The 24,321-nt window shown below is 37.5% G+C and overlaps 1 protein-coding gene across 50 annotated transcripts in view; it reads right to left on the bottom strand.

Moving 5' to 3' along the window:
* LOC135216414 (muscle calcium channel subunit alpha-1-like) overlaps window positions 1-24,321 on the bottom strand; it is an 821,008-nt gene that overhangs the window by 115,311 nt on the left and 681,376 nt on the right. For 49 of the 50 annotated variants that reach the window (XR_010314879.1, XR_010314880.1, XR_010314881.1 and 46 more), the window contains 8 exons: window positions 20,548-20,693; window positions 18,608-18,681; window positions 17,808-17,959; window positions 13,643-13,853; window positions 4,838-4,958; window positions 3,284-3,381; window positions 2,702-2,793; window positions 1,917-2,002 (listed from right to left, as the gene is read on the bottom strand). Coding sequence is in view for 47 of the 50 variants with exons in the window: in XM_064251735.1 (XP_064107805.1) it covers window positions 1,917-2,002; window positions 2,702-2,793; window positions 3,284-3,381; window positions 4,838-4,958; window positions 13,643-13,853; window positions 17,808-17,959; window positions 18,608-18,681; window positions 20,548-20,693 (980 nt within the window). In the remaining 3 variants the exon portion in view is untranslated. Of the gene's footprint in view, window positions 1-1,916; window positions 2,003-2,701; window positions 2,794-3,283; window positions 3,382-4,837; window positions 4,959-13,642; window positions 13,854-16,305; window positions 16,502-17,807; window positions 17,960-18,607; window positions 18,682-20,547; window positions 20,694-24,321 lie in introns of all 50 variants that reach the window. The other variant, XM_064251714.1, reaches the window with a different exon arrangement.

Raw genomic sequence — 24,321 nt, 5'->3', positions numbered from 1 at the left:
TGAGCCACGGCAATTGCTCTGAATCATTCAGCATTTGAGTCTGAGGAATCACTTGTTATCACTTGTTCCGTCACATGATGGATGGCAATCACCAGCAATTAAGGAAGTTTTTCACATGAGCTTTAACCAAAACGGAAACTTATTTTAGTGCATCCAAGGCCTAAGCTCCCCTGTTCACAGTGCTACTTCATAGGAGTAAGTATGATGGAGCAAAGTCCCCCTCGTATTAATCTACTCAGTTTGCAACGTACCCAAAATACCCTAGACTGTGAGTGGGTTAATATCAAGCTTGAATTAAGAGATACTCCCAACTTTGGACAGTTATGCTGACTGTATTTGCTTGAGTGGTTACATTAGTAAACAAGAAATGACACTTTTTTTTTTATTTGTACTCAAAATCTTAACAGAGATATGACAATATGGCAGAGTGCAATAATCTATTATTTACTTTCTGTGAAGAAATAAATATATAATCTCAATACTCAGTCTACAAATGAGGTGCATCAGATCACATTGTCAAATGCAATGTTGAAGAATGCATTGGAGAGAGATTTCCCAAGTTCACAGTGAAGACAAATCAATACTCAGAATACAAAAGATACTGAAACGTTGAAAACGTCACAGGGTTAATGATGAGATCATTCTAAACACTTGTAAATATAGACGAAAAGTAGCATGATATGAATTCCCCCAACAGACAGAATGACCATCTCTACATAAAACTGATAAAAATAAAACTTTTACTCCAAGTCACTGGAATATTACTCAAATAACACACAAAAACTTGTGCATTCCCCGGGCCAGATTACTGAGACGAGCTTCGTTCTTTTGAGTGGAATTCCAGTCAATCATATCATCCCTTTCTGGGCATAACGGAGCAGCAGTTGACACAGCAAATACCCTCGACTGGGGAAATGACCTGGCATCAATAATCTGACCCAGGGATCAAAGACGGTCAACCGCTGAAGCAGAAAGCCTTCAGAACCCAGTGAAGAGGACTTCATCGGAGCTCTGAGGAATTCACCCTCACGGCAATTAGGATATAAACAATGGACGGTTTAAAATAGCGAGAGAGAGAGAGAGAGAGAGAAGAGAGAGAGAGAGAGAGAGAGAGAGAGAGAGAGAGAACACTGACAAGATCAATAAACTCTGAATCCGAGAAGAGTGGTTGCCAAAAAGTGCAAGATCCTGCCCATTGGGGATGACGCTACGTCTAAGCTGATGGTGAAATGAGTGCAAAGAGAATCTCTCTGATTTACAATCAAATTTGTCATGACAATGAGCAGAATAAGCAATTCTCTGCAAGAGGAGAGAAAGAGGGTACGGGTCGAGGACATTAAGCTTAATGATGTCAAAGGGCTTTTAGAAACATTGAAAGAACTGAAAAGACCCAGAATGTTCATAAAAAAACATTGACAATTCTTTAACCAGGCTCTCTCAAGATGGGAACAAGAACAATTGCGTTAAAAAGACCTGATTGCAAAATATGGTCTCAACTGAAATATCTATCTTCGGTTGTCCAGACGGAAACAGGAGGAATATAAAGATATTCGAAACTTTCTGGTTGTTTGAGATTAAATAAAAAATAAGTCATCTTATGGAATAAATTTAAAATCACTTCAAATTTTATTTTTCAAGATACTCTCTAAAGTCACATATATATTTTACAAATCTATGAAGTTAATATATATATATATATATATATATATATATATATATATGATATGTATGTGAACATATTATACATATATTTTTCATCTATTAATTTACCTGTGCAAGATAAAAACCCTACATCATAAAATTAAGACTGAATTGATATAATTCAATAAAATTGATCTACAATAACCAGCTACAAAAAAATGAAAAATGAAAAATTAAAAATAAAAATAAAAACAGAAAAAAAAGACTGATCTCACCTTCTCCCATATCTTCGTCGTATTTTTCCTCGGGGACGTCATCCAGTTCTATGTGGACTTTCGTGTGGCTAGCTGTTTCTCCATCCCTGAAAAAAAAAGAATTAATTACAAGAACTAGCAAACATATGTATATAGAAATTATGCATGAAAATTCGTAAAGTAACTACGTCTACGGGCGCAACCAGCCTCGTTTCACGGGTCAGAACCAGCCAGCTCCATTTCAGGGAACCCCTTCTCACCCCCAACCCCCTTCGGAGGGGTGGGGGGAGGTAGGATGAAACCCCATTATAAACCATCTAGTCCCCACTATAACCCTGCTAAGTTTCATGCCCATCGGACCAGCCGTTTGGCCGTGGTTGAATGACAAGACGGGCGGACAGATACTATCAAGTTGCGATGCAAACGGAAAGCCAATACGTTACAAGAATCGAATTTTATAATGTCAACAGGAAATTGTATTGTAAACAGACAAAAAAATTACGTGAATGTCAAGTAACGCTGGGAGAAACATGATTAAACGCGAAATTACACTGCAAGCTTAAAATATGTAAACGAAAAATGGCCATCTTGTAAACAAGAAACTACATTGAAAAGCAAAATTATTTCAATGGAAACTGCAGACTACGCTGTTAATTAAAAAAAACCCAGTGATCATTTTGATTACAGATGGTTGTGCACCGTTTGGGTTTGTTCATTTCAAGAAAAGTGTCTTAATCTTTCGGCTTTTTAAAGATGAGCCTTCAGACATAGGCCTAAATTTCAAATCTTCTACATCAGTATCTTACCTTAGTGCTATGTGGTTGAGAGCAGTTTTTTCCTCCCCTTCTTCGCCTCCCTCTTCTATCTTCTCCCCTTCCCCACCTTCACCTCCTTCTCCCTGTGGAAGTAAGCATCATATAGAAATATATAGGTCCCTGATAAAAATGGTTACACACCAACACTCATATTTCTGTTTTTCAAAATCAATACACTGAACTAAGGCATTAACGCTGAAAATAATAATGGTGAAACGATTGTAAGAAGAGGGTGGAAAGTCTGATGGAAGAAAGAGAATATGAACGGATCTCTAGTAAAAGGAATGAAAGGGGTCGCAGCTAATGGCCGAAGGTGTGCCGCAAAGAACCTCGAGTAATGCTTGGTGCGATGACGTCACTAAGCCCCAACTGGATGAAGGTAATAAACAGATGGGTCTTAAATATACTGTTTTTTTCTATATTTGCAGTCATAGTAATCAGATAAAATTATTTTCTTTCAGTTTCCATACCGAAACTCGAGTGTGCTGAAAACTGGAAGGGTTCCAAGATACCACTCTGCGGAACCACCTCCCCTTCCGAGGGGAGATAAGAGAATTCTCAAGATGATCTTACCTCCGCTCCTTCCTTGCCCTCCTCTTCAGCATCACCCAGAGCATCTGCGTCAGCCAAATTGTCGACAGCGATAGCCAAGAAGACATTCAGCAGGATATCTGAGGGCCAAGGTTAAGGAAGAACTGCTTCTCGCAAATCACACAATAACAGAGAAAGAACAACAAGGTCAGTCAACCGCGTTATCTATCTAATAACTGCATCTCTAAAGTGGTTCTAGTGCACCGAATGGCTTGTATTTCATCACATTACAACGATCGATAATTTGGCTTCATAAATTTTGGGGCAATGCTAAGAATTTGGTTAAAAAACATCTGAGCGTCTAGACCCAACCATACTGTTTCTAAATCATGCTTCCAATGATAAGCTCTGATAATGAAATCATAAACAGTTCGAAGACAACACTGAATGATGTTAAGAGAATGCATAAAAAAATAATCCAAGAGAACTTATTTTGTGTTTTTTTCAGTCCGTGCGTGTCATCAACATAAGTTTAAACTAACAAATCAGCAGGAGAATACAAGAGATAACGGTAGATTTTGTTTATTTAATTAAAACTGCAGCAATCACAAGTATATTCACGATTGGCACGCTTGATTGCTGATAACAGATATGTAAATTAACATACAGTAAATTGAATAAAGACACAAGACCCACAAATCTACAACATTCCAAACCGGAACAGTTAGTAGGAGAGGTGTCTTTACCTAATTGATACTACAGTTCTATAAAATAAAATTTAAAAAAATGGGTCAAGTAGCATTGAGAAGCCGTTAGTGCGATTCCTGCAGTATAAATGAAATTTGGAATTCATTCCTCCTACCTCTCCCCCCCCCCCCCCCCCCAAAAAGAAAAAGTATCATTGACAGTTTCTTTCTGAAACTGCGGTAAACTTGCTTAGGCCTTCAGGAATGAAGCCAGTTCTGATGGTCTGAAGATCTCAAAATAAAGCATTTCAGCTTAGGCTTTCTTCATGTACGTGTGGGGTGTTGCGGGTGTGCCTTTCATGCAGCCGCTTTTCTTGATTAAGTTTCAACATCCACGGTAATCGGCATCACTTAATTCTGTTTCAGCATGTAGAATAATTAACACACATCTATTCTGAATAACTCATTATTTTAGCTACAACAAAGATGCTTATCGTGCAAAATAGGACATTTTTCGTTGCAGATTGCCGTGTATAATTCATTTTTACTTTCATTATTCATTATTTTTGCCAAAACCTAAAGAGTCACACCTGTTACCCCCAGGTCCATACTTGCTGGCCATGCCAATGACCATCGTGAAACATATATAACATGGAACACGACACCCATAAAATACATGAATCATACCGTGTCTTAATATTCACACAAGTAACTAAAAAATTTATTTCAGAGACAGTGAACCTGGTTACCAATGTCCACGACGCCTCTGGTCAGCCTGCGTGTCATGACTTAGTTAGCTGTCCTTCTTCCTCTTTTACCCACGACGCCTCGGGTGAACCTGCGCGTCACGACCGTAACTAGCTGTTCACTTTCCTCTTTTGGATTTTTACACTTTTTGGCAAAAGGATACAGTTACCACAGATGAACAGGATGATGAAGTAGAAGCAGGCAATGATACCTGGCGTCGCAACTCCACCGTAAGCTCTGATGCCATCATACATCACGACGTTCCAATCTTCACCGGTTAAGATCTGACGGCAAATCGACAGCATTAGTGGAAGGTCTAGTACAGAGACAGTGCTTTCAGTACAGAAGGTCTAGTACAGAGACAGTGCTTCAGCACTGAAGGTCTTGTACAGAGACAGTGCTTCAGTACTGAAGGTCTTGTACAGAGACAATACTTCAGTACAGGTCTAGTACAGAGACAATACTTCAGTACAGAAGGTCTTGTACAGAGACAGTACTTCAGTACTGAAGGTCTTGTACAGAGACAATACTTCAGTACAGGGTCTGTACGAGACACTTCAGTACAGAAGGTCGTTTTTGTACATTTTTGGAGGACAATACTTCAGTACTGAAGGTCTTGTACAGAGACAGTGCTTCAGTACTGAAGGTCTAGTACAGACACAGTGTTTCAGTACAGGTGGTCTAGTACAAAGACAGCTCTTCAGTACTGCAGTCTAGTACAGAGATAATGTTTAAGCACAAAGGTCTAGAATAAAGACTACTACAGAAATACTGACAAAACTGTTGGTGTTTTTATAAAACTGAATCTTGTGTTCTTAACTTTCATGCTACTGTTTTGAGGAGTGTTACTGTACAGGTGATTATTTTTCTGAATAAGTGACAGTGTTTCTGAACACTGACAAAATTGTTTCTGTGTATTCCAAACCCAAATTTTTTTTTTGTTGATATTTATTCTATTGTTTCAAGGAGTGTCACTATACAGATGATTTTTCATTGATTGAAATTAACATCAAAGAGGTAACAAAGGCAAGTAGTTTAATAGCATTCGATATTCATTGAAATATAAAAAGAAATATGCAAATGAAAACATTGAAAGCTATTAACAAGGCAATGCACATGAAGTTCATGCATTATTCGAGTTCGTGCAATATGCATAAAGCTATATTTGTAAAAAAAAAAAAAAAAAAAGAAATATATTGTCCTAGGAAATATATTTCCTAAGACAGAGGGACATCACTTAATGAAGCAAGCTACAGATGCAATGTCTTTAAATATTCAAGCCAAATAAGCAAAACAAACAAACAAACAAACAAACAGACTCACGTCACATAAAGCTTAGGACATCAACAATGCTTACTGAGCATTGGAACAAAAATAATGCAAGAAACCTGGCGACATGAAATGCCAAAAGAAAATTATATAGTGGGAACGGATGAATTCACTGGAACAATGAATTAGAGGACTCCAAATAAGTAGTACCATCCAGGAATTTCAGGATTCCAGGTAAAATGGATTTTGCTAGCGTAGCCTAAATTCGTCCCCCTGGCATTCTTCGAGAAACAGATATGATGCGGTTTCTTGTCAGAACGAAATAGACACATGAATACCTAAGTTTTCTGAACTCGACATCTCTTTCCCTTTCTCTCTTTCACAGGCAATAGATTGGCACCAGGTAGTTCTCTTCTTCACACCTATCCCAGGCATCAAATCAAATTTCACACACCTTGCATTTTCATACTACCATAACACTCTCACAAGTCATTTTCCCCTCGCTAAAGTAAGTCAACATTAGTGTTCCTCAAAGATCATTGCTAGGAAAATTTCCATATCTAAGTTAATGAGGAGCTTTATGAAAATGAATTGAGAGCCTATCATTTGTTAACTTCTTGTCGTCATGGTCCGAAGCCGGGAGTACCCAGATGCTCAAAGAACCTAACAGCTTGTTTACAGAAATATCCTTCTAATTTTGTACACAGATATCCCTCAATTTGTGTAAACAAACATATCACCACATTTTGGTAAACAACTGTCTTCCTATCTGTGTAACCAGATATCCCTGATATCCTTCAACTTGTGCATACACATCCTTCAATTTGTGTACATAAGTATCCTTCAATTTGCGCACTAAACCTGAAAAGCTAATGAGTAACAAGAAGAAGAACGATAAGCGGTAACTTTGCTTAAGAACCCAGCCTGTTACGATAAAGCACTCGAGAAGATACGTAGTCCGTAAGTAGCAACCCTCCAAGAGGCCCGAGGAATAAAATACTTATCCTAGACATGGAATATGTGATACAGATTCTCCCATTGCATCAACTATTACTGTCAGTAAGATCTTGAACTGAGGAGACCAAGTGGCAGCAAAATGTCAGTTTATGGTTTGGTGAAGCACAGCACTTTTGATGTTAGGATGGTTGCCATCGAGAATTACCATTTTTATCTTTGCATGAACAGCTTTCATTCCTCTCTGCTTTTTGCTATTTCAACTCTTTGGGTTGGGGGGACTTTTTATTGAGCCACAAAAGCTGGCTATTCTTACTATCAAGAAACAAAAACTGTTTGTTTCTCGAATGAGATTTTCGCCTAGGTCTAATCGCTGCTCTGCGAGAAAGGCAATGCTAAAGCCAGTAACCTATGATAAAGTCCTTACATGAAAAAATTTAGGACTAATCCATGTATATAAATCAAGAAAAATTTGTCTTTCAACCTTCAATCAAACATCAAAGTATCAACCAGGAAAAAAGATTTTTTTATATGTGAAAGAAGTCATTGACGTTCCTGGTACAGGTGAATGTCCCCATCACAAATTTCTTTTTGGAATTAATTTCTGTGGTGAAGATTATGGAAATTAATTTCTGTGATGATGATGATTATGGAAAAGTCCATTCAACAACAGACAATTTAGAGAAACGTAAAACAGAGTAAGGTTATGAACTCATTGTGTTCAAAGCATCTCCCTGCATTCATGAACTCTGGGAAATGTAGAAAAAACCCAAATAACATTAGCTTCGAACTAATAGTCAGTTCCATACACACACACTACTAGCAAAAGTATAATAACCCCTTCAAACAAAGAAGTGCAGATTACCAAGAACGTACACAATCAGATTACAGGATACTACAAAAAATATATTGCAGGAAAAATTGTAACCATCAACTATCTTGACAAGAAGGTCCCATAGTCATCGTTAAGCAGAAAAATTACGGACTTTTGGGCAGATACCCACAAGTTAATTTATGTTTGAAGCAAAGACGAACTTGCCCCCAAGCCTGGGACACACGACCGATAAAGTTTCCTTGAAGAAAAATCATTCTAGCTTTGAAACTGCGCCTACTTTTTCTCAAGAGGCTAACAGGGCTAAGCCTGTGTATTGTGATTTTTCCTAAACACGTACCCGTTTACTTTGATAATATCATGACGTTATGGATATTGCATGAAATGTAAAAATTACATATAGTAAGCTGAAATCAAGCAAGACTAATAAGCCACCGTGGGTTTCTTACCCAAGTCAAGCCTACTTAAATGATGTTATTTTCCAAACTAACCACGAGTTCCCATCGCTTCTCCCAAACTTTTCTGTCGAAAAAGGGTACACTGCACCACTTCCCGTGATAACACGATTACTATATTTTTCATACTAGTATTAATACTATTTCCATCAAACATAAACACAAGACATTTCTCTAAGACATAGGAAGAAAAATTCGGTGAAGAAATCACAAAGAATTGCCTCCAAGGTAATTACGAGAGATGAAGAGTTTCCTTGTTTACCTCAATTTCTTCTAATTTTATAAAGGCTTTCTAGGAAGAGGTTAATACTTCATCTAACGGCTCAAGACGTCAGAGAGAGAGAGAGAGAGAGAGAGAGAGAGAGAGAGAGAGAGAGAGAGAGAGAGAGAGAGAGAGAAACCAAGCAAATTCATGTTCCTCTCTTATTTACCATCGCATTGTGTCAAAATATCTTTTCCCCTTGGTTCCAGTTGGCGACAAATTATGCATAAAAGATTAATTATGCGTAAAACATCAATATTAAATATACTAAGTAGGGGCTGAATAACATACTAAAGTAATAATATTATAGTTATCACAATCAGCAACCACATTCACATAAATAGCAAAATATTCTACGAAAAACAATTATCAAAAACACTAGAATACAGCACCTTGGCCTATGGCCAAAACCTAAGATACCGAACATGTTTCTCTGGCTTACAGCCAGTCCTCCTCCCACGATGGCAGTCAGTATAATATTCACCACGGTAAATTATTCACGCATAGAAATAGCAACAAGAAACCGTGTAACACATTCTCAACGGTCCAGATAATCATGTTTATTTATGCTGCCTTATAAAAGCGTTCAGTTGTACTTCCAAAATGTTACTGACCGCTGCAGCTCTCTTAGTGAACTTGTATCAGTATAGTATAATCGTGTCTCAAAATGTCACATTTATTATGGATAAAGCGGCAAACCAAAAATAATGTGCACTTCTCATTACCATTTCATTAATTCTGACCTTAAAATTCGTTCAGTCATTTTTATCAACGTGAATGCCGACGGGAGAGACAGATCCGTGTGTCGTCTTATCTCCCAGGTTTAAGAAAAATTATAAACTATGTCGTCTTATCTCCCAGGTTTAAGAAAAATGATAAACTATGTACTCTTATCTCCCAGGTTTAAGAAAAATGATAAACTATGTTGTTTTATCTCCCAGGTTTAAGAAAAAAGATAAATTATGTCCTCTTATCTCCCAGGTTTAAGAAAAAAGATCAACTATGTCGTCTTATCTCCCAGGTTTGGGAACAAAGATAAACTATATCGTCTCATCTCCCAGATTTAAGAAAAATAATGAACTGTGTCATCTTATCTCTCTAGTTTAAGAAAAAAAACTATGTCGTCTTATCTCCCAGGTTTAAGAAAAAAGATAAACTATGTCGTCTTATCACCCACGTTTAAGAAAAAAGATAAACCATGTCGTCTTATCACCCACGTTTAAGAAAAAAGATGAACCATGTCGTCTTATCGTCCAGGTATAAAAAGAAAAGTCGTCTTATCTCCCAGGTTTAAGAAGAAATGTCGTCTTATCTCCCAGGTTTAAGAAAAAAGATAAACTATGTCGTCTTATCCCCAAGGTTTACGAAAAAACTATGTTATCTTACCTCCCAGGTTTAAGAAGAAATGTAGTCTTATCTCCCAGATTTTGAGAAAAGATAAACCATGTCGTCTTATCTCCCAGATTTTAAGAAACAAGATAAACCATGTTATCTTATCTCCCAGGTTTAAGAAAAAAGATAAACTATGTCGTCTTATCTCCCAGGTTTACGAAGAAACGTAGTCTTCTTTCCCAGGTTTAAGAAAAAAGATAAACTATGTCATCTTTTCTCCCAGGTTTAAGAAAAAATAAACTTTGTCATCTTATCTCCCAGGTTTAAGAAAAGATAAACTATGACGTTCTTATCTCCCCGGATTAAGAAAAAAGATCAACTATGTCTTCTTATCTCCCAGGTTTAAGAAAAAAGATAAACCAAATCGTCTTATCTCCCAGGTTTAAGAAAAAAAGATAAACTATGTCGTCTTATCCCCCAGGTTTAAGAAAACAGACAAAACTTGAAAAGTACATAAGAATTAGCAAATGACTTGCCTCCTAAAAGTAGAAATATTATGGAAATCAGGGAACTTTCCTGAACAAAGATGAAAGAGGAAAAAAAGGCAATAATAAACGATTCTGACTTGAATGGTGTAACCATAGTCTTGTCATCCCCTAACATCCATTGGTGAACATTATTTATGAGCATCATATTTCAAAGACTCGTTTAAAAGGTGCTTTCGCCACGAAAGCAAAATTTCCTTTAACTCACGATCAACGAGATTTACGTTGCAGACTTAGTCATACAAACGGCACGAGATCACAGTCCTGGAGGATCTCTTAGTGACCCTTACCCTTATCATCAGGGCCTGATGCCCACATTCTCAGAGAGACCTCACTTTCCCCATCTCCTCTGACAGGGGTCAAAGGTATTGAATCCCAAGGAACGGAATGAAATATAAAATTTAGGCCAGAGGCCAAGCGCTGGGACCTATGTGGTCATTCAGGGCTGAAAGGAAAATTGAAAGTACGAAGGATTTTATAAAGGAGGAAAGCATCGTGGTTGTACTATTAAAAATAATTAAAAGAGGGTGCAGCTAGGGAGCAAAGGGAAGCTGCAAAGAACTTGAGAGTAATGCCCACGGCGCACGGCGTGAGGTGCACTGATGGAAATACCTCCCTACGTAGATTAATTTCTAATTAAGGTCTAAGAACCATGCACTTTACATTTATCATAAACGCTGTAGTACATACGTCACGGTTCTGGTCCAAACACGACAAAGTTATGCTACTTTCATGGCAATTCATGATGGCAAGTGATTTCATAAAACAGAATTTGAATCCGATACGAATCTTCATTGTAACACTGTACAAACACATGCCCCCTTTTACATTTTACAGTTTGAGTCCACTTTGCATGAAGATTATTGCGTAGGAAACCAAAGCACAAATACCGTTAACTAAATCAAGAAATATTTTCAGCCTCAAAAAAAATAGAAAAGAAAATCTCGACGATGCGCGTAACGTCAAAAATATCTGTTACATTAACGTAAAATTATTATTTAAATTATCTTGAAAAGCTTTTCTCTTATTTGACTATCCAAGTCTTGAAGAACTTACAGTTGCGTGAATGCGAGAACTGGATGGAATATAGGATGATTCAGAGGTCCGTAGCCTACTCGCATTTTTCCCTGGGCGTCCTTGACACCTCGTAGTGCTCTAATCTTTAACAATGCTTAGTGCAGCTCTAAAATAAGAACACCAAAACTAGAACAATTTTCAAAGCTGATTACACTGCTATGTAAGACGATATTAACAGCAATTGATAATTCTTTGGGCAACAAAAGTGAATTCTACAGATTTTGGGTTCAGATGTAACGAGTTATGGGTTTTTAATTGTTGAGAGTACATGTCACTTCTCATCTGCACAAACACACACTCACACACACACACACACACTCTCTCTCTCTAATTCCATTTTCGTCTCGCATATGCCTTGGTCCCTCGTATATTTAACTGATATTTTTCACTATCATCCAGCTGTCACATATTAAGTTCTTTAGATCTACAGAACCATACTTTTAGTTTCTGATCTTACGTCATTTGTCTGAAGACTACCTTTCCCCTAATAATTTTCCCATCAAATGGCTATTCCCAATAAAAGTATACAACTTCCGGGCAACCTGTTAATTTTTTTTAAGTCACCTTCCAAACAGATGGTTAATTGTTGAAACTCTGCAAGTGAAGCCTTCTGCATGTTCAAAGCCACCTTACAGATATGCGAGGATATCTGTTTGATTACTAGGAATTACAAAATTGTGATATAATAAACTTCACATTATATAATCATTAAATACTGTATTCCTTTCAGAGCACTTTCTACACGGCAACTCCTCATCACCGCCATTGGTTCAAGGGAATTTCTTGGACTAGCATTAATCTATTGTCATACCAGAGTACTTATAATGTAGCAGGCTTAGGCTAATATTTCACAAGCAGTCCCTGCATAGATGCTGCTTGTCAAATTTTCTGCGAGGATAATTGACAAAATCTCTAACAACATTCACGTCTTTGACTAGTGAAAAATGAATAATTCACTTTCATTTCATGGAGAGGTTTACAGTAGTATTCCGTTAGTTGCAAGAGTAGGTACAGTCACTCATATAAGTTCAAGGATGTCTCTGGGCATAAAGCTGAATTCCACCCAACCCCTTTCTGGACAACGGGTCTGTATAGTGACATAAGACTGGCACACACACCGAAACTTTCAACAGCAGAGTTAAGTAGTTGAACATTTGGCCAGTTTCGCACTCCCAGACACCTGTCATTCAGAAAGGGGTGGAATGGAAATCTCTTTCAAACACCCGGACATCCATGAACTTATATGAGTGACTGTACATCTCTTAATAATTGTCAAGAATGCCTTTACTTTGTATGTAAATCATCCGACATAGTCTTCTGTTCCTCCAGGTAATAACTATACCTTTCAAACTATACCCTTTAAGTAATTGTTCAAAGTTCCCAAAATATACAGTTCTACGAACTTTCCAGCTCCTCAAGCTTTTCGGTTTGGTTCAGTCCTGCAAATCCCTTAACACGAAACGAAAACATTTGTTTCATGAAAGAGGAGGATTCACAAAACCGACCATGCACCCTTCCACGTAGCCCCTCAAGAATACCTTCACTTCACTTACTTCTAAGTACAAAAGGATGGTTTAGACTACCGGTGTCAGCACTCTCTGGTGAAGCTGCAATTGTTTCCAACATTTTTCAACAGTCCGCTAACAACGTTTATATCTTCTTCAGTCACTCAGACTCTCGCCGCTGGTTAAATTCTTCGATCGTTTCAGTGACACTATAAAATTTAAAAACTGAGCCCTTTCTAAGTTATTACATTATGACATGAAATAAAGAACTAAACAGCCATCGTCCTTAGATGAATAAATATCATGCTCCGTTGAAATTGCCTGGGCTGCCAATGTTAGGCGCTATAACCATAAAACGCGCAGTGCATCGGGGCAAGCTGTGACAGTCATCAATCACTAAACTATGAAATAAAAAGGAAAAAAATCACACGGAAAAGAACGAAATCTGGGTGCAGGTGAAATATCACTAAAAAACACACACGGCTCACTATCCTAATAAATCAAACAAAAGATGCCCAAGGCCATCTCAAAACGCATAACTCCATGCAGGCAACACTGATTACACGAAAAGGATAAAAAAAAATTTAACTAAAGGGACTGGAAGCAAAAAATAATAAAGAGTAAATAAATAAAATCTCAAAACATCATCACCAACAACAACAACAACACCAACATCTCCAGAATAAACAAACAAGAAGAAGTAACATAACAACACCACTATCTGGCACGCGGGGTACCTGGAACACCGTCAACATGGCCTGAACAAAGCTGTCAAAGTTATGCCGCGGTTTGTCCTCAGTCGGGTTAAAGTTAAAACGTCCACCGAAGACCTGCATGCCCAGGAGAGCAAAGATTATGATAAAGAGGAAGAGGAGCAGCAGCAAGGAGGCGATCGACTGGATGGAGTTGAGGAGGGAAGCGACCAGGTTGGAGAGCGAACGCCAGTATCTGTAAGGAGTGATATAGTAGACACATTTGGGACCACCAGGCATAAAAGAATGGGGAATAGGGGTGGGTGAGAATGTTAAATGTTTACATTCTGGGTGCCAACGCCTTCAAGCCACATGGTCTGAGCGTGTGAAGGCTTGCAAACTCATGGCTTCATCCATGAACCCTGCTAGGCTAGGTTACAGGATGCTGCTGCCTTCGTCAAAGATCTGATTGCTCACAAGAAAATCTGGCATTCCCACCCAAAATGTACCATTGCTAACTGGAAACTTGTAATTAAGAGTGCAAGATGATACTCAAGGGTGAAGGTCAACTCAAAAGTGAGATCAGAGGATTTTGATTCATGAAACACAGAATTATTCGTCAAATCAGGCAGTAAGTTGGACCTTTACGTCCAAAATGAACTGCATATTGAATTGCTGTAGTAGTTTTCACTGGGTGTCCCTTTTTAAACCTGAGTTTTTATGCTCTTATTCAAAATCATATCCACCATGGCAACAAATTATGACAAGTAGAATCGGCAAACAGGAAATATGAGTGGAAAATTTTTTTTTGATACTTTCAGTTCAAGATAATCATTGCAATGGCCAGACCACTTATGAGCCAATTCTTAGGAAAATGAAGTCATAAGAAAACACTAAATAGTTTTAGCCGAAGGAGACTTTGGTCAAATGTACTTTTACAAGATAAATTTACCACGTCAACTGTCTTCCAGAATGGTGCAGAATCTCTTTGTGTTAATATAAACATAACTCGTCAAACAATCTTTCTAAAGGGATGCAATTTCAAATGAGCATGCTGACTGTCAAGAAACTCTAAATGATCCCTTGAAAGCTATCACCTGAGAAGTCAAGTTTTTGGCAACAAAAGAGCTAAAAGCAACCAGATGGAGTACAGTCGTACATTTGCCGTGTTTCATAGTCTTGTAAGTCATACAATCGCTCCAAAGACACTGAACCTTCGTCCAAACCTACAAATGTTTTAGATCTTATGGCTGGCTGTTCTCTATTTCCCAAGAGACTAGCTGGAGGCGTGGCCAAGTACAAGGGGATACAGAGTAGATATGCGTATGAGATCTTAAGCCTAAAAGAGACTGGTCAGATGACGCCCTGCAGCCAGGATGCTGATTCCTCCATTTAGTAAAGAGAAGAGGCGATGATGTGTCAATGCAACATGCTGCAATAACAGGAAGTTCAAACCTCACCCTGCTTCTAGATGGTGGTATTAAGAGATTTTTGCAATCAATTTCAGCAGCTGCTCACGAACTTACAAGATTTTCCATGGCATGCTTCCCTGCCAAAGCTTACAAAACAACACTCAGAGTGGTGTTCATTATGGACTTGAAAATAAAAAGTAAGAGATTGCAGATCTCTGGGTAAAAATATGAGAGACCTGCCTAAAACCGTTCTGAAAGGAAATATACAGTTTTCATCCCAAATATTTTCAGCAGTTAAAAATAAAACATTAGTTTAAGCAGTATCAAAAATATGAGCGCAGAGTCTGTGCACAAACCTGAACATGTGTACGTACGCATGTCCGTACACATATCCAAGTTTGGACATAATACATATTTACTCTGCAACGGACACATTGAAAGTTGCTTTCAACATTTAGGTTTTACTGTTTGAATGGACATGAATTTGGTTTCAATGATAAACCTTATGAATTACAAAAGACATTATTAAATCAATACATCACACCATGAGGCTATTAAACTTTAAGGCTCTGTGGGTAATATTTAAATATACTGCAGAAGAAATGGAATTTAAAGTTAAGAGAAAGTAGCCTTCTCATTAAAAAGGTCAAGCATTTGTTTATAGAATGAAACAAAATGAGCTCTTTAACGTTATTAAAAGATTATAGTGCATCATTCATGGGTAACAATGTTAATAAAAAGAGTATGGACATTGTGATCAGTCATACACAATACCTATGAAAAAAACTGACTTATCTAGATGATCAGGAGCTTATATAGTAGAGTTTATCTTTTACTAATGATATCGACTAGCATATATCAGGTCATAATACGATAATGCATTAGAAAAGAGAGAAGCGGCCCCCAAGAAGAGACATTTGAAGGCCACTGTCCTTCTCCATCACCAGAGGAAGCAAATGCAGATGCATTCCGGATCAGCGAAAGTGAGCAAGGGTTCGGTCTCGGCTTAGTAACTCTGCCAAAACATTGGTCTAGTTCAGTTTGCAAAGAGTTTGGTTATACAGACGCTGCCTATAAGGAATGTTGCTCTAAAGAAGCTTATTATAAATTCTGGCTCTAAACAATTTGACTGTAAAGAGTCTTGACTATAAAAACTTTGACTATGTTGAGTCTACTACTTGACGTGATATCTGCTGCTGCATTCGCCACCAGATGGCAGAGTTAGAAAGCCGTCCACGCGAACTCACAGCTCAGACATTCCTTGTTGCAAGCACGTGACGCAGTCGCTTTATATACCTGGAAGACAGTCAACAAGGCGGCCCAAAAGGAATTAAAATTACTACGCTGTTCTTTTGTGAACTTCCCTCCGAATATCTGCATTCCAAGTAGGGTAAAGCTAAAGATGAAGAGGAATAGTATGACAAGTAGTGACATGATGGACCGACACTGGGACACGAGCGAATGGACCAGGTTACTCATAGATCGCCAATACCTGTAATCATACAAGTGTCACACCAATAAAGCTGGAAAGAGTTAATGGTTATAATGACCTCCTCATCCCAAGGTCTCGTCACTCGTAAGTTCACTCATTTTCAGACTTCGTGAACGTTTCTTAAGCTTATGATACTTACGTCAACGCTATTATAACAAAAAAGAAAGTGTCAGAATTCCTTATCTTATACACTACACTATAGTTTTAATGAAGTATCAAAGAAATCAGAGAGATGGAAATCAAAATTAGTTGTACATCTTCACATGCAATACAGGTTTTGTACAAGTTTGGGGACAGGTGATAAACCCTACAACTGTTTTGCTTCTATTCACCCATTTATTGCTAAATTTTGAAAAGAATGAAGGGACAAAGAAAACAAGGCAGTATAACTCAGCCCTATTAGAAATAGCTTCCAAAGGGCTAATCAGCTTATCATTTTTTTCGTACTTTAAACTTCTTGCTAACATGAAAAGATCTGATAAATATGATAGTCATTTGTGTGTCCTGCATAAGTTCAAGGGTCCACATATCCACACTGTCATCATTTCTCAGGATACATCCTACTAGTGTTGTGTATATTAAGGTACTTTTCACATTTCACCCATTAGAGAAACAATATCTTAAATGCGTAGGTATATAAAATTGTACTAAAATTGTAATATAGCGAGAAAATATAATTTAACACACCGTAAGCACATAATGCAAATTATATTCAGTTTTGATAATGTAAACTAGAATTCAAGTAAAATGTATAATATCATGTTCTAGGCCTCATTATTTCCTAATGTAATTCACATCACATTAAAGTTACCAGATTCCTTTAAAAGTCCTATATCTAAATTTTGATGTAACTTTTGTAAAAAGATGTAACTTACAGCAGAACGTTTATATTACTACTATTCTTTATCTTCAAAGTCCTGAGATTCATTAGTTACATAAATATTTATCACAGTATTGACACATTCTGAAATAGAATAATTAGTAATTACATGTTTCTGCTAAGGGATTTAAGCCTCTTAACTTACAGAGGAACTTGGGAACCTCAACTTAGAGAGGAATTGAAAGACTCAACTGACAATGGAACTTGGGAAACTCAACTTGAAAAGAAATTTGTGAAACTCAACTTACAGAGGAACTTGGGAAACAGTAACAAGGATTGTGAAAAAACTCAACTTACAGAGGAACTTCAGAGACTTAACTTACAGAGAAACTTGGCAAACTCAACTTACAGAGGAACTTGGGAAACTTAACTTACAGAAAAACTTGCTTGAGGAGGACCAACCAGCCAATCTCAACCTCAACTTACTTAGTAACTTTGAAGACTCGGAGTAATCTGACGCAACGGAGCACAGAGACGCCGAGAGGGGGCATGATCTCGGTGGAGGTAAGCACCACCTCTGTTATGCTACTGATAACCACAAAGCAATCAAAACGGTTGAATAACGACACAAAGTAACCCTGAGGAGTGGAGACAAAGTTTCAGTTACTTTTCCAGGGGACCAACTGTCGTTTTAGAACTGTAGCTTGCAACAGAAATGACACTTCAGAAAATACAATGGCCAGAATGTCCAAAGGTTGTCAAAATTACAAAACAAATGACGATTTGACACAAAACTACAGACTCATTTAGCTAATGACTTTTCTTAGAGGAATACATAATTAGTACTTAACTGAACAAATCAAATATAAAAATGTTTCCTATCATATAAGCATCATTGAAAATATTTTCTATGCTTATCATACAAGCAAACTAAAGTTTAAGGTTTTATTTCTTTAGGTACACAGTATTTACTCAACTGAACCAATCGAATGTCATCACTAAACATATTTCCTATAATATAAGCTTCTTAAGAAGCATTTTCTATGGTTACTATAAAAGCAAACTCAAGGTAAAGGTTTATTTTTCTTAAGGAATACAGTATTTACTTAACTGAATCAGTCAAATGTAATATAATCACTGAAAAAAAGCCTCCTACAGTGAAGCATGTCAGGAATTATTTCCTATGGTTCCTACAAAATTAAACTAAGGTTACACTACTTGCTACATTATTACCAAGAAGTGCACAATTACTTTCAGCAAATTGTTGATATGCTCTCAGTACTCACCTGGAAGCCTAAACTGTACATTTTTAACAACATTTCACACGTAAAAAGCACCACGAAGAAAAGGTTTGTATAATCTGTAAAAAGAAAGGAAAGAAAATAAGAGAAAATGTATAATAACAAGACTATTATTCCAGAATAAAATACCCCCATTTTCACTAATGGAATTGCCTTATATCACATACATTTAATATCATTGAAATACTGTAAATTACGTGCAACCAGTCTCAGACAACCCTTGGGCTAAAACACACTTGTTTACGTATGCTAAATGCAAACACATGGCAAAGTTCTCTTCATTAACAGAAAAAGAAGTTAAATGACTTCTAGACCACTTTTCTTAATTACAGCTGAGATATGCTAAGCATCGTGACCTTTTTTAAAGATACGGCATTTAACAGTTAACGAAAAAAATTCATGGTCCCTGATGTGAGAACTCCATAAATACTGTCGAAGTAGTACCTGGCTATAGACTGCTATCACCAAAACTATCATGTTTAATAACAGCAATGCAATAAGTTAGTTTGAATTTTAGATAGTGCAGTTAATCCCTCTGGCAATTTGTAGTTCAACGAAGAAGCGAAAATTGACAGCCTATTAATCAAATGATACCAATTATATTTTCCTAAACATTTATCTCCATTCCAAGCTTTCAAGGGCCAGTGTACTAAAGTGACCACTGCGACGTATCAGATTAGTGTCTTATTTCTAATTTCACGGAGGCTTTTTAAACCTAAGGTTAAAATCTCTGAATCTCAAGGGCTTCAACTAGAAGGAGTTACATCTTTCCTCACAAGACAATAATAAGGATAGGGGTAAAAACAGACTACTTTTGGTAAGACTGTCCTGCACCAAGCTTCGACAAAAATCCGTTACTTTAAACAATGTCACGCAGTTCTGAGAAGGATGTTGGTATTATAAGTCTTGTAGAAAGAATGGTAACAAGTTAAATCCTTATCAAAAATTTACTATGCATCGCACACATAGCAAAATCTAAACGGACCTATCTTAATAAATTAATAATCATTATGCACAGCACACACAGCAAAATCTAAACGAACCTATTTTAAATGAAGTACAAATAAGTTGATACCAGATATACTATAGGCCTATGTTGCAAACGGACCCAGATATAGGCCTATATTGCAAACGGACTTAAATTAAGGACAAATAAGTTGATACCATATATAGGCCTATATAGCAAACGGACTTAAATTAAGGACAAATAAGTTGATACCATATATAGGCCGATATAGCAAACAGACTTAAATTAAGGACAAATAAGTTGATATCAGATATAGAACTATATTGCAAACGGACCCAGATATAGGCCTATATTGCAAATGGACTTAAACTAAGTACAAATAAGCTGATACCATATATAGGCCTATGTTCCAAACCGACTCATATATAGGCCTATATTGCAAACGGACTTAAATTAAGGACAAATTAGTTGATACCATAGGCCTATGTTCCAAACGGACTCACATATAGGCCTATATTGCAAACGGACTTAAATTAAGGACAAATAAGTTGATATCAGATATATAGCCTATGTTGCAAACGTACTTAAATAAAGGACAAATAAATTGATACAAGATATAGGCTTATATTGCAAACGGACTTAAATTAAGTACAAATAAGTTGATACTAGATATAGGCCTATATTGCAAATGGACACAGTTATACTAGTCCTATATTGTAAACGGTCTAAAAACAGCTGGAATGACAAAATGAAAGGCAACTGCAAATTTTTTTGTATTATATATATAGATATATATATATATATATATATATATATATATATATATCTATATATATATATATATAAATATATATATATATATATATATATATATATATATATATATATATATATATATATATATATATATATATGACACTCACGCGTCATTGTATACCAACAGCTCTTACGTACGTACCTTGGAACTTGCTTAGCCAGTCGGGTTGGCGATAATGTTCGCTGGCTAACACCGCCGTGTTGAGGAAGACGAGTACAATGATGAGCCAATAAAAGGCTTGCGACTTCACCGCCTTTCGACAGGCCCGCCTCGCCCGACGATTAATTCTGCAACAAGGTGCAATCATAAGTCTATTATGCCCTGGGGAAGGTCTTCGTTAAGTATATATATGCAATGTGAAGAAGGATTCCTTCGCCAGTTCTGGTGAAGCCAGTAATCTATATGGGGTTTTCAAAACCTCGATCATTGTATCCAGTATGCACTGTGAAGGTCTTCATAGATTTATGCAATATGAAGGTCTTCATAGATCTATGCACTGTGAAGGATTCCTTCATCAGTCTGCTAAGAAATATATTCCCAAAGATGAGGCACGGAGCACAATCCCTAATCAGTCCTGGTGAAGCCAGTGATGTATTCATTTCTACATGGCAATCTGGGGGTTTGCAAAGCCTCGATCACTGTATCCAAAATAGGAGGAGGAAAAGATAGATAGGCAGAATATACAATTTAGGCCTAAGGCCAAGCGCTGGGACCTATGAGGTCATTCAGCGCCGAATGGAAAACCAAGAGTTAGAGGCTGTAAAAGGTTGTGACCGGAGGAAAAGCTCGAAGCTTTACCATGAAATATTGTTAGAAGAGGGTGGAAAGTAAGATGGAAGAGAGACTATGAATGGAGGTACATTAAAAGGAATGAAAGGGAGTTGCAGCTAGGGGGCCGAAGGGACGCTGCAAAGACCCTTCAGTAACGCCTACAATGCACCACGTAAAGTGCACTGACGGCGCTATCTCCCCTACGGGGAGGAAGTAGAAAATTAACGTGGCTTGTATACAATAAGTCCCCTTGTAAGAGATGGGACGCAGATGGCTTCCCCAGGTAAAATATGTAAACAACAATGTTGCCATATAATAAACATCAAAATCATTTAATTCTCATTCGACATGTGCATTTTCTCATGACATTCGTTAAAACCATGTCTCACTCTTACTGATAATCTTCATGGCAAGTGAACGTAGAACTAAGAATCCCGTGAAACACTGGCACAGAATTGATAACCCCAGAAAGTTTCCTTAACTGACAAAGTCATGGTAAAATATGGCATAAGGCTTGATGAATACAAGCAGTAGAAAAAGAGGTATCCATATATAATAATAAATATCACACAATAAATATGGAAAAATCTAAAATCTGACTGAGGGGGATTTCATGCAAGAATTCACTTCAAAACCAAAATGTAAAAAACACACTAATGAAACATGAAAAACATATACTAGTCTATATCACTTTTAGAAAATACCCTTGAGCAGAGTAATAAATGTATGTTTAAGAATACACACATACATACATCATACAAATATGGAATATATATGTACTGATGTATGCATATATGCACACAGGCACAGAAAAGATTCCAGGCAACATTTTTGACCAAGAATGTTATTTTTAAAAATCAAGGTGTGGCAGTATTATTACCACACCCCTCTTTACTTCCTTATTTAGTTTTTGTCAACAGAAACAACTCAACTCCTGAAACACAGGTGATTTTATTACTTTATAACAAAGAGAGGTATTTAATGCATAAATTTAAAAACGTACTGATTATGTGTGGCAAAATTTTGCACACCAAAAAATAGGTCCAGTTCAACCCTTGGTCACTGATTTCATCAGTATTATCTTTTTTCTTCATAATTTTTAAGAATATTTTCTATTCTTATACCTTACCAGTGGCGTTCGCATTTCAGTCTGTGGTTTTCGGACAGACCTGAGATTAAATCTTGGTTCTCAGTGAACAACTATAGTTCACTGTGCTATTAGAAATGTTTCAGTCTTAACAGATCTGTCACCACAGATTGATGGTGTAAGTGAATGTTATGACAGACAAATCACACCACACCCAAAGGGAGACGAAATCAATTAAGCTCATAAAACAGAGTATCAACCACTCTTGAGAAGCATATCTGCAGGTCACAATCAGTAGATTAGTACCATAAGGTCTGAAAATCACAACTACTTTAACAGGAGTACAACAACTAGGACTTTTAGCGGTCCTTGCCCTTTTTGCTTGAAACGTGTAAGCAAACAAGCTGGTCTCTGCAGAAATAACGGAATCTATGTTTGAAGCTGTGGGTCCATGGCAGGAAAAAGAGCGCCTCAGTGGCGTGGTCGGTTTGGTCTTGGCCTGTCACCTCGATGGCTGCGAGGTCGATTCTCGGGCATTTCGCTGAAGGGTCGGAGATGCGTATCTCTGGTGATAGAAGTTCACTCTCGACGTGGTTCGGAAGTCACGTAAAGCCGTTGCTCCCGTTGCTGAATAATGACTGGTTCCATGCAGCGTAAAAACACCATACAAACAAACCATGACAGGAAAGCAATATATCTGAATCAGTAGCGAGTAAAATCTCAACCACTTGCTCTGAAACTAACCTCGAATTATCTATGGCAGTAAGCATTCAGAGGAGATAAAATCATTTAGTCAACTGAAGTCATTCGCAACTTCACTATAGCAGCTTTGTTTGAAAATAGGCAGCTGTTTAGTGCTACGTCTCCATCTAAAAGGGGCTCACAAAGATACAGAGCAAACTGAACCACTATGGTATTTGAGACTTTAAATCAGTTCTAACAATCTGCTGATTGGATCTCAGAAGAGACGGAGTCACCAAGTTGCAGTTTTCAACTCAAGCCTGGTACTGTCATTTTACCTTTAATTTAGATACCATTTAATTGTGCTTTCCTCCATCTTGATAACGGCATGTCTTCTTCCCGGGGATCTTTCCTTTACAGCACTAGCAACTGGGGGAGTTGAATACTGAAACATAGCTAAAGGGCATGTACGCTCTTGCTCAGGACAGGCATGCAAAGGCCATTCACAAGTTCTTAGCCTCTCTCAGAAAACTAATGACGATAAAGTAACTAACACCCAGTTACCTAAAAAGGTTGCAACCAGGGGCTACAAATATTTTTCCATAGCATAGGAAGCCAGTAGAAGTCAGACCGTCCCATACTGGGCGAATATGGTGCCTGCCACCTGTGCTGTGTGAGGACGGGAATTGCACTAGGCCACATGCAAAAAGTTTGCCTCTTTTTCTGGGTCCTTCATATTGATTACTCTTGTCCACATTCATGATAGTTTGATTTTTTAGTCAATTATGACCTCATCGCAATTCCATAACAAACAGGCCATCACCTTGAGAGATGCCTCTTGCTCAAAGTTTTGGAATGTAGAGAATGATAGAGTTTTCCATATTAATCCGAGTATCTAAATCACATTCAGAGTTGTGAAATCCATTAATATTGTCTCAATTACCCTGGACATGAGCTGATCTTATCCTGAAACTTCCGATCAGCTTCTGTTCTAGGGTCAACATTTGCGATACCCTTCTTGCAGACAGCATGCTCACAATATCAGTGAAGCGTACACTGACCCAGTAATGATGCCCAAAGTTTTGTCCAAACTTATGGCTCTAAAATTGTCGTATAAGGCATCAAAATATTTGCCACAGGTTTTTGAACGTCCCAACCAGGAGTCATTTGCAACTAATTACACTGTTTAAATTTAGCAGTTCACCTCATCCTCTTAATGAAATAGGAAGGAAACCATTCCCAAGGAGATTTGACTGTGTCTCCATGGCGTTCCTTGGGGCTTTTACCCCTCATTTGAAATTTTGTTATGTCTATTTTGATATTTTAGAAAGTATCTGGTGACTCTTCACTGGACGTATCTGCTATGTGCCAATGAA

This window comes from Macrobrachium nipponense, chromosome 6 (assembly GCF_015104395.2).
Source record: "Macrobrachium nipponense isolate FS-2020 chromosome 6, ASM1510439v2, whole genome shotgun sequence".
NCBI lineage: Eukaryota > Metazoa > Arthropoda > Malacostraca > Decapoda > Palaemonidae > Macrobrachium > Macrobrachium nipponense.
This window is presented reverse-complemented; position numbering and strand designations above follow the sequence as displayed.